Raw genomic sequence first — 12,333 nt, forward strand, 5'->3', positions numbered from 1 at the left:
GAACGTGAAGGAAAGAGAGGATTATTTTTAGCATTGCAGAGGTCCTTGTGACAATATGATCGCTTTGAAGGTTAGCGTGGCTGATGTCAACCAGGACGGATGTCGGTATGCTACTTTCAAGAAGCTGTTTAGTGTAAAGAAGATTGAAAGGAAAATGACAAAAAACTCATGAGTACTCTTTCTGAAAGATTTCTTTTAGTTTTGAACTTGATGAAGTGTACACTATTGTACACTGAGTTACAGTTTCAAGGTGAACTGCACAGCTGTGGTCGCTCCACCCACAACATTTTAATGACTGCACATGGGGTGAAAATTAATATCAAGATTAAATAATAAAGGTTAGGGATGATTCTATTTAAAGTCACCCAGTTCAAGAAATGACACAGAAAAGGCTTAAGCCTATCTTAAAATATGTCAGTGCCATTGTTTTGTCTTAAGATGCACACCAGTAGTGATTTTTTTCTAAGACACGTTTATAAAAGCTACTTAGAATGTCCTAATTAAACTATGGCCGGATCCCGGTTTAATCTGAGACATTTCTGTGAAACCAGGCCATAAGGTGTCTGTGCACACATTAACAATCCTATTTACAAAATGAACCATATTATAGTAGAAAAAGAAAAAAAATAACATATTGGGAGAGTTTTTAATTGAAAATGTGAGCTGCACATTTACTTTTTTATTATATTAGATTTACTAGAAAAAAGTGCCCTATTGGCGCTCTAAACCCTTTTATGTATATGTCACTCCAAGCACACAACCCATGCGCTTTAGCACAGGCAGAGAAGACAGAGAAAAGAGCTCTTCTACATGGCAAAGTTTATGTTCACAGAACCGCCTGTCAAGTCGAAGGGGTAAAAATTCATGGATGGAATTACATTAAAAAGATGGTTATAAAATCTTAATGGAATGATAAAAAGGAGGAATGAGGGCCTTTTGAATACTTAAAATGCTCATACATCTTCACTAAGGAGATTTCTAGTAGTGTTCTGACAATGTGCAGCACAAAAAGAGCCAAACAGACAAACCCAAGTATTCCCACGGCTCCATCAGTAAGGCTCATGTACTCACCAAACCAGAAATGTGTTCTTTTGTAACTCATATCATACTGGATATAATCTGGCATTATCATTAAAAGCATAGTTAACCCTAAAATGAAAATCAAGTCATAATTTGCTTATTATGGTGTTATTCTAATGCAGTATGCTGTTCTTTCTTTTTGGGACCACAAAATAAGAAATACCTTTTTTTCCCCCGCTCTCGTTCATAATACGGCAGTGAATAGCGATAAACATCAAACTTTAAAAAAAGATGCATCATTACAGAAGTATTACAGAATGGTCTCATGCAACATGTCGTATACATTTTGGTAATAAATAAATAAATAAATAAATAAATAAATAATAGCTCAGGATTTTTGTTCAATAATAATACTTACCTATACTTACAAATACTTTGGGTTATATATATATATATATATATATATATATATATATATATATATATATATATATATATGCAGTGTGCATGAGCTGCCCTATATACGATGATATATACGTAAGCAATCTCATATAAGCAATCTCATATATATATATATATATATATATATATATATATATATATATATATATATATATATATATATATATATATATATATATATATATATATATATATATATATATATATATATATATATATATAACCCAAAGTATTTGTAAGTATAGGTAAGTATTATTATTGAACAAAAATCCTGAGCTTGGCCGTTGGTCTTCTGTGAATGGCAGCACAACATGCGCATTCATGAGACTATTTGTGTCGCAGTTCACTCCAACTCACCCAGAAAAATCAAGTTGTGAGAAACCAAGTTTAACAAAAATGCAGCATACAATGCCTAGAAATCCCAAACCAAGCATCCATGTACTTTCTTCACTGAGATGCATATCTCTGGATTAGAACTCCAGTTTTCAGATGACAGTCAGAAGGACAGTTGACAGATGTGAACACAATGACTTCTTGTGACGAACAATGGAGAAGTTCAGGATTTTTATTAAATAATATATCAAAATTTGTTTTTTTTGTTTTTTGCCAAACCCTATTATATTCCCCTAGAACATTTGGTATATACAACATGTGCCTTGTTGGTCGCTGGTTGCTATTCACTGCCATTATATGAACAAATGAAAGCAAATTTTCCTTTTTGGGTTAACTAACAATTTTACTTGATCCATTTTCAGAGTGATTTACTTGTAAACTTTAAACTATCAATACTGTGGATGAAAAACAAATCCATCAAGTTAATTTAAGACTTCAAAATCTTTAAAAAGTACCACCTTGAAACTCTCATCCTATATAAAATTAAAGAAAAAATAACAAAACATCAACATTAAATCCAAATAAGAAATGGTAAATCCAAGTAAGAGATGATCATTGAAATCTTTATATGCATTTATGAGATTGCTTACGTATATATCATCGTATATAGGGCAGCTCATGCACACTGCATATAGTGTGTGCTGCTGTGAACCTTTCACACACAGGTGGAGAAATCTCTCTCTAGAGGGGATTTCTAAATTAGAGATGAAGATGTGTGGGCCGACTGGGACCCTATCAAAGAAGAAAAAGAGCCAAAGAAAATATGACATACGTTTCTCTCCTCCTATTTCACCTTGCCCATCCTTTCCTCTTCCTTTATCATGCGGCCGGACACATTATTTTGAAGAATCTCCTCAATTCTTTCCTACTGTTAATTTAGTGCGGCTTTGCCGGGTACTATTTCACGTTGATGGGGCTGATGATATGTGTGAGAGTGTTTATTAGCAGTGCCAGGAGCCACTAAAACTCGCACATTCCCCATAATCCAGCCACAGAGAGCCGAATATGGCGCATCGAGGCTCTTCACGGCTCATTTCGGAAAAGAAATAAAGGGCTTTTCTCTTTAACAATAACAATCATTTCTCTCCTTCTTGGTAATGCCCACCTGTTCTCAAAGTCATCACCCCTGCCTCAAAGAAAGAGATGTGTAAATAGAGCTAGAGAGAAGGGCTCATTTCTGCTGCCAGATACATGCAGATGGAAAGTGAGGAGGAGGATGGTTTTGATTTATATACCATGCTGATCAGGATTTGACATGTCGCTTGTTTGGGATTAGGGTGACTTTTAGAAGAGCTGCTAATATGGTGCATGCTGGGTCATCGCAGTTTTGGCACATGGTAGGGTATACATAAAAGTTACAGTTTCCTTATTGCAATGAATGCTCAGAGTACTAAGTACACATTTAGCCTTCATGCTTTAAAAGGCTTGCCAATTTCTACAAAATCAACAAACAGTGGTGCTCTAAAAAGTATTTGCACATATATATATATATATATATATATATATATATATATATATATATATATATATATATATATATATATATATATATATATATATATATATATATATATATACATATACATATACATATACATATATATATATATATATATATAAGAAAATATATTTAATAAATATATGCATTTAATTATGTTAATTATATATTTTTTTAATAAATGATAAAAACACATTTTTGAATAAATTATATTTAAATAAAAGTTTGCACAAATAGTTACATACATAGGGGGTTGTCACACTTCATTTATTTCAACCACTTTAAGGGTTAGTTTACCCAAAAATGAAAATTCTGTCATTAATTACTTACCCTAATGTCGTTCGACGCCCGTAAGACCTCCGTTCATCTTCGGAACACAAATTATATATTGTATTATATATTATATTGTATATTGAAATCCGATGTCTCAGAAAGGCCTTCATTGACACCAATGTCATTTCCTCTCTCTTACTACAATAATTTTATGAAGCGACGAGAATAGTTTTTGTGCGCAAAACCCCCCCTAAATAACGACTTATATAGTGATGGCCGATTTCAAAACAAAGCTTTGAACCATTATGAATCAGTGTATCGATTCAGCGGTTCAGATCGCCAGTGTCACATGATTTCAGCAGTCTGACACTCGATCTGAATCATGAATCAATACACTGATTCATTAAGCTCTGAGGCTTCAGGAAGAAGTGTTTTGATATTGGCCATCACTATATAAGTATATAAGTCATTATTTCATTTTTTTTTTGCGCACAAAAACTATTCTCATCGCTTCGTAAAATTATTGTACAATCACTATAGTGAGATGGACTTTATAACGACATTCTAAAACCTTTTATGGGTCTTCAGAGAGAAAAGACATTGTGGCCAATGTAGGTCTTTCTGAACCTTTGGATTTCAACAAAAATATCTTAATTTGTGTTCCGAAAAAGAACAAAGGTCTTACGGGTCTGGAACAGCATGAGGGTGAGTAATTAATGACAGAATTTTCATTTTTGTTTGAACTAACCCTTTAAATGCTCCAAAGTAGGTAACTAAAAAGTTCTCATAAATATCATTCAAGTAATGATATTTATTATTACTTAATACAATATTATTTAATCAAAATCAATCCAACATTCATTGGGTTTTATTTAAAGAAATAACAAAATATTATGCAGTTAAACCAAAAATTATTCAGACACAATATATATAATATGTTTTTACTAATGTGCAGGCACGATACTATAGTTAATTTATGTAAGTGAGGATAGCAAAATAAAGTAAACTGTGACATATTATACTCAAAAAATTCTTCATAAAGTGGACTACCAGTAAAATTTATAACAATCTGGACCAAAATGATTCAGACACTTTGACCTGACCATGTTTTGCTTAAGTGTTTTTACTTTAATTGCTAATGCAACCTTTTACACCACAGACTAAACAAAATGAAGCATTGCTTGGTCCTTGGTGGACCTAAATTGATATTATCTAATTGTGTAGCTACATTTAACAGCTGACAGCTGTTAACAGCTGTTGTAATCCATTACATACCTTTCTGTCAAGTTATCTGACATTATCAAGACAAATTTGTTCTGACACAGTTTAAACTTCTTGTCATACTTTATTTGCATTTTCAAAATTATAGTGACTAAACTGTGATAATGTGAGAAAATGTTGAAGGTGTCTGAACACATTTTGGTTTGACTGTATATAATATCCTTACCCCAATGTTTTAATCCAAAGCCATGCCTTTAATCTAAGCATAAATTCGATATTCAATTAAACCATCTGAGAAGATTGCTATAATAAACATCTATCCATCCATCCATCCAACCAACCAACCAACCAACCAAAAGCCATTTTCAAACCCAATTTATTCTTAAGTAGTCAACAACGTATCAGATTCTTCAAGGCATGACAATTTATGACATCCTCTTATAGAACAATGCAACCTTTGAAAGATGTGCTAAGCATCCATAAAGAATTCTAATTGCAAGCTGCAAGATCAAGTATACAGACACACAGTGCAACACAAGCAGACTTAAGTAGAATCCAAGACAAGATACTTAACAAAAAGTCTTAATGATGCTGTGAATGTTACTCAGCTCACGTAGTTCAGCCCTCGGACAGAGGGAAAACTCTTCCCAAAAGCAGAAGTTGTGAAGTGCTGCAGGGCATTGTAGGGAGGGGATTGTCTCTAAGCATGATAATGAAGAGGTGATGGTCCATAATACAGTGCAATCTGAGTGTATGCAAATACTGGCTCAGTAATTATAATGTATGTGCTAATAGGCTGAAGTATAATTAATTTATAACTTAGCAGAGAGTGTCTGTTATGATCCTTAATATGATTCTATTACAGTAATCAGTCCAAAATGACACTGGCAAGGTCATGTGGAAGAGGCGTACCTTTAACTAGTGATCACTGCCCACTGGCCCTCTCTCTCTCTCTCTCTCTCTCTCTCTCTCTCTCAACACCTGCTCTTCTCTGTGGGACAAGCCTCACAGAAGAACCGCCTGACATGTGGTTAAACACAGCACACTCTTAGTGTGCTTAATGATTTTCTGTTGAGTTTGTGAACATTGTTTTGTGTGTATCGTGGAACTCACTGTCTTGTGCAGTAAAAAGAGAGACCCATGGGCTGCTGGTTTCTCCGTGGCTGTTGGACACCAGCAGTCTGAAATGATACTCGGTAAAGGGTTCCAGTTCCTTCACCGTGTGACTAAAGACGGTGGTCTCATCATCCATCAACCTGATGACAGAAATAAATGTACTTGTGCAAATGTGTTACATAAAACAAACTTGTTCCAACAAAAGAAAACATGTTTTCCCTGTGTTGATATATTTCCTGTTGAAATAGTTCGCGCAGGGCATATCAAAGTGCTTATACTCAAAGGTGCCCTAGAATGATTTGAAACCATATGTTAAATTGTTCTCTGATATCTACATAGATGGTATGTTGCTTATTTAAGGGCAAATATTGTCCAGATACTAGGGATGCACGATATTAGTTTTTTGCCGATATCCGATATGCCGATATTTTTCAGCTCCTTTTGGCCGATGCCGATACTGATGCCAATATATGTTTATTTGTTACCTTTGTTTGGAACCAACACCATTTTGAGCAAAAACTATTTTTTTTCATTCTGGTTTCAGATTTCTGAGGTCTCCTTACTAAAAGGATTCTTGTTGAAGATAAATAAATGTTAATAAAGTTCTTTGTATGATAAGAGTATATTAAAAGCCCTGAAAATAACAATAATACATTTAACCAATAATAAATAAAATAAAAAAATATTTTTTTACCCCAGATGCAGCTGTAATCTAAATATTGTATTTTGGGATTTAGCATTTGTGCACACCTATTGTAGAGCTCCTTGGATTATTTTTCATCATCCATTTGCTAAAATTTTATTACAGAATAATACACGGTATATAAAAGTATTTAATTTACAAGTGTCTTGCTTGTGATTTATGACATCATTACTGATTTGTTTATTCAGAACAAGAAGTAACTTTAATTTATTTGTGTATTCTACTTTTCATTGTATAACTGTAACAACAGCGCCCCCACTACATGTATAAATATATAGCGGTTTGGAGGGGGGCACTAGGACCTGGAGGAGCTTCTGCTGCTGTGGAGGCTGCCGCACCCGCTAGAGAGTGGGGAGACGCGATTGGGCTTGTTTTGGGTTCGTTTTGGTCTAGTTGTTGTGAATACCAGGCAAATCTCTCTCTAAGATACTTTCAATTTAATCAGAAATTGTTTAAACAGTCAATAAGTGGATAAATCACTACTTACTGCTTGCAGGAATACAGTTGTAATTGCCACTTTCTTCAGTTTAAGACGCTGAGTGAAGCTTGCTTGAAATGGGCCGAACAAACGAACGATCTTGAATTAAATTGTTGTGGTATCGGATTATAAACATCAACCATGACTGATGACATTTTTTTATCTGTGGGAATGGTAGAAAAGTCTCCTGCACAGCCTGAACATGAAGTGTGTCCATGCGGGCAGCTTGTTTTTACCTTATGATTCGGCTTCCGTCTGACAATGAACATGTTTGGACAGATGCAAATTTTTGGGGCGTGCATATAAATGATCCCTAACGCTTGCATTACGGTTGGATTTATGTTGAGAAATTTCTTTTTTTTCTGTGGTATTTTGGATTCAAGAGATTTACATAAGAAGTAGGAGGCAATGATGTTTGAAACTCACAGTATGTGATGTCCATGTACTGAACTCTTATTATTTCACCATGGCAAGGTAAATATATATATATATATATATATATGTCTCTTATGCTTACCAAGGCTGCAAAATAAAGAAAAATATTGTGAAGTTATGATACCATTTACTTTCTTTGTTTCCTTTTTTCTTTTTAAGTTTTCTATAAAAATAATTCTCCCATTGATGACAAATCTGATCTCAGCATCTGTACTGCAGTTTTCACTGTCAATGATCTTTCTGAAATTATTCTAATATGGTAATTTAATGCTCAAGAAACATTTCTTATTATTATCAATGTTAAAAATTGGAAAAAAACGGGTGCTGCTTAATATTTTTATAGAAACTGTGATGCATTTTATTTTAGCTTTATCTGACCTAATAGGTGCTTTAAAATAAATAAATATATTTTCAGAGAGTAAAGTCAGTTAGTTAGATTAATAGTGATCTTAGGATTGAATGAGCTCATCAACTTCTATGGTTAGAATATGACATTATTCTGGTGAAAATAGAAACTGATATTTTCATTGAATTGAAATTTAAAAAAAAAAATACAATCACGATGCTTTAAACGGCTTACAAGTCTTGCTGATTGGAACAAATCTTTGCTGGTTTTTAAGAAGCGTCAACTTCCACAGAGCTCCACGAACAAATTTACCATGGAGTATAATAAATAAATCACATGAACAATGAAATACATTTCAAAAGAATCCCAGGAAATGAGGGTGATATATAATACATGCGCCTAGTCATTTATTTATTACAACAGAATGAGAATTCCCCTATTTCTGATTAAATTGCAATTTGTTGTCAGGGAGCATGTAATGCATACATATTAGATAAAACATTTGTTTCTTTCTTTTTTTTTCATGAGGACAGCCCTGGTCTAGGCCTATTATTTGATATTCATCTGCTCTACAACAGGCTAAATGCTGCTTTTTTCTCTTTATATCAAATACACGTCTCCAGATTCACTGTCTTAGATCATTTTGTATTTTCAGCACAAAAATGTACTATTGTTTACTGATGATTGCATGTTTGCTGTGGTAATGCTGACCTACTGTACACAGTGATTGTTTTGTTGAGCTGAGCTTACTGGTGAACTTGTGGGGAAGCTGAAGTTCTCATCTGGAGCCGGTAGCGCAGGGGTCCGGGAGCGTTGTGGCGCGCTGGAGCAGCCCAGGCCACCTGCAGCGAGGTGGGGGTGGCAGCTGACAACCTGGGGGGCAGTAGGCCATCTGGAGCTGTATGTGGAGGAGATGCAGAGGTGAAGTGGAGCAGAGAAAAGAACTGCACGGTGCAGTATATGCTGAAGAACATGGGTAAAGACACTACTGGGGATGGGAGCGTTTTAGGGGTGAGCGTACTATATATACTGCAGCACAAACACTCACAATGGTACACAACGTGTTTACGGAGGACCTAATATACACCCTGAAGGGTTCTATGAAAGAATGGTTTTCATTTAGCTGCCGTCATTATATTTTAGATTATTAGATTTATTTGAACTGGTTTTATCATCAAAAGTTAAAAAAAGCATAAATATTACGGAGATAGAAACCCAATTTTCAGTGACTCGATAGATAAAAATATTGAGCCGCACAAAGTGCTTTCAATATTGAAGAATAAGAAATGTTTCTTGAGCACCAAATCATCATATAATAATTATTTCTGAAGATTCATGTGATCCTGGACCAAGTGCAAGACTAGAGAAATGGCTGCTACCAATTCAGCGGTCATGTGCACTGTCATATTTTTCATGTATTTATTTTGGAATTGAATCTTGTCATGTGATTCTGTTCCCAACATTTTATCCTGTCATGTGCTCCCTTTGTTGATGTGTCTTGTTTTCATTGGTTCCCTTGCTTCATGTGTCATGTTCGGACTGGTTCATTGTCCTAATATCTTGTTAGCAGTCTTGTCATTTCATTGGTTCATTTTCATTAGTTCCATCTTGTCACTGGTTGTTTTGGTCACGTGTTCCCCATAGTTTTGTATTTAGCCATCATGTTACCCATGTTGTTTTGTCATGGTTTGTGTCAAACTGCTGTTGGTTAGTTTGTATTTGTTTCACAATTAATGCCAATTTACACTGCATACATTTGTTAGGATTGTCGGGGTTTATTTTTCACCTAATCGAATGTGTTCAATCAGCATTTGTCTGTTGGGGCAGTGTAAACATTACAGTTATTTTTCATAAAATTCAAAATCTAACAGCTAACTTGTTTGTTGCGGTTTGTCTGTGCAGTGTGAATTGGCCTTTAATAAACTGCGCACTTGGGTTTGTACGACTTGTACAATCAACAGGAATAAATTATATATAAAAATATATCAAAATAAAAACATTTTTTAAAGGGTTAGCTCAACAACAACAAAAAATTATTCTGTCATTACTCACCCTCATGTCGCTCCAAATCTGCAAGACATTCGTTCATCTTCAGAACACAAATGAAGATCTTTTTAATGAAATCTGAGAGCTTTCTGTCCCTCCATTGACAGTTATTTACCACTTTTTCAGGTTTGGAATTATATGAGGGTGAGTAATTAATGACAACATTTTCATTTAATTTCAAAAATAATTTTTGAGTGAATTAACCCTTTAAACTGTAACTATTTTACCGCATTTTGATCAAATAAACTCAACCTTGGTAACCATTTTACCCCCCCCCCCCCCCCATTCTTTTGAATGGTAGTATATAGGTTGCTGAAAGAAATAGCAATATATTATAAAAAGATTGCTTAATTTGTGTTCAATTTGAAAAGTATATAAATTGTTTTCAGATAATACAACTATATACAGTGCATTCCTTTTTTTATTTTTGTTTTAAAGATTTTGTGAGGAGTCAAGGGGCCGTCTTTAATCTGTGCATATCGCAGATTGGAGAGAGAGAGAGAGAGAGAGAGAGAGAGAGAGAGAGAGAGAGAGAGAGAGAGAGAGAGAGTCAAGAGACGGGCGGTGAATGTGAATGGCACTTGTCTAATGGTGCGGTCAGCTCTCTGCGCCTCTGATTTACAAGGACTTCCTGGCCCCTTCTGAGCCTCCTCGCCTCGCTTCTAGCCCAACGCACCATCAACCCCACGGATAATACTGCGGCTTCTATTTACTGCAAGAGTCATCCGCCCTCGGCGAAATCTTACTGGTCAGGGCACAACACACATATTCAAATAACATCTGTGAGTTTTACAATATTAATACTTTACATAAAGAATTAACACAGAAACTTTGATTGAAATAATATAATTTTATATTTTTTAACAAATAAAATACAAAAATTATAATACAAAAATATATTTTATATATATATATTAAAAAATATATTAAATATATTATATACTTATATAATATATATACAGTATATATATATATATATATATATATATATATATATATATATATATATATATATATATATATATATTTTTTTTTTTTTTTTTTTTTACCAAAGTGTAACTGCATTTCAACATAGGTCTCATGATTTGCAAATGTCTTATATTATCCACAAGTCATTGAGACTATTACAAAATTGCCTGGAAGCACATGAAAACATCTCAGCCATCACAAAAGAAAACAACTTGATTCTGGGTCTTGTCTCAGTGCTTAGGGAGGACTCCAGGCAAAAATCATCTATTCTGAGGAGCAATCTAGTCAGAATCAGCCTCAATAATACAGCACTCCAATACTTCAAGTGAAGTCCTTTCCCTAAGTGAAGTCTCATTCTCAATCAACCCTCCTCTTGTCCAGCCACAAGAACTCAATAACTGTTGATTACTTAAGTCATTTTGGCCCCACTGAAATAGAATCGCCTTGATAGAATACGAATTAGAATTGAATACGCCCGCGATGGCCAAAGCCAAAAAAAACAACACAACAACAACGACAAAGAGTTATGAGAGTGCGACTGAATTCCTGGTTCCGTGGTCTCTGGTGTACAGAGAATGACCTAAATGAGATTAACTCATTGACATTAAAGCAAGAAAAAAAGATGTTAATACTTTGATTGATGAGCGATGGAACTGCCAATTATGTCAATAAAGAGTATAGATATGCCAAGCTGTTGTGGGACTTTCAAAAGCTTGCCGTACCCATGCGTCATTTAGGAGGACAGGGTGACAGCCTGATTGAATGGAGAAGGAAGAGACGATGCGGACATCTGAACCGAACGCTACATAGGCTGGCATGCGGGAGCGGGGACATGGCTCATGCTCAGCGGGGGTCAGTCTCATCACTCAAATCAGTGGTCCAAAATTTGTTTTACTGCCAAGTTGCAATTTTCATAATGTCCATGTGCTTGTATTAGGCAAGAAAAAGCTCGGCAGAGGGATGCTGCTGCTCTGAAAAGAGTGGCTAGGGCTTTGCTGGACGGACTCGGGGATAAAAGCCATTTCACTCTTTTCCTCCATCTGCCTTTACTGCTATGGCTTTTGGGCAGGAATAAACAGCGCAAAGCCCGGCCAACCGGTCATAAACATAATGATGATGATGAGCATATGGACAGGTCTGGACCATGTCCCTACAGATTGCCGCAGCTAAGAGATGCCAATACTACTTTACATAGTTTGGACCTGAACACCAACACACACACACACACACACACACAGTCTAAAAGAGCACCGATGGTGACTGTGAATTTATCAGGAGACCACCAACTGTACACAAATTTTCGATAAAAGGAGACAAAAGTCATATTTGCTAAGTTCTTCCTCACAACATGTTATACTATATTCTGCATTAAA

At 35.0% G+C, this 12,333-nt stretch overlaps 1 protein-coding gene across 1 annotated transcript in view; it reads right to left on the reverse strand.

Annotated features, from left to right (window-relative positions):
• The window catches only part of ush2a (Usher syndrome 2A (autosomal recessive, mild)), a 274,001-nt gene that overhangs the window by 115,037 nt on the left and 146,631 nt on the right, over positions 1-12,333 (reverse strand). The window contains exons 39-40 of the mRNA XM_067455206.1: positions 8,696-8,843; positions 5,981-6,123 (exon numbers count right to left, since the gene is read on the reverse strand). Of these exons, the coding sequence (XP_067311307.1) occupies positions 5,981-6,123; positions 8,696-8,843 (291 nt within the window). The remainder of the gene's footprint in view (positions 1-5,980; positions 6,124-8,695; positions 8,844-12,333) is intronic.

Source organism: Pseudorasbora parva, chromosome 10 (genome assembly GCF_024679245.1).
Source record: "Pseudorasbora parva isolate DD20220531a chromosome 10, ASM2467924v1, whole genome shotgun sequence".
In the NCBI taxonomy this organism is placed as follows: Eukaryota; Metazoa; Chordata; class Actinopteri; order Cypriniformes; family Gobionidae; genus Pseudorasbora; species Pseudorasbora parva.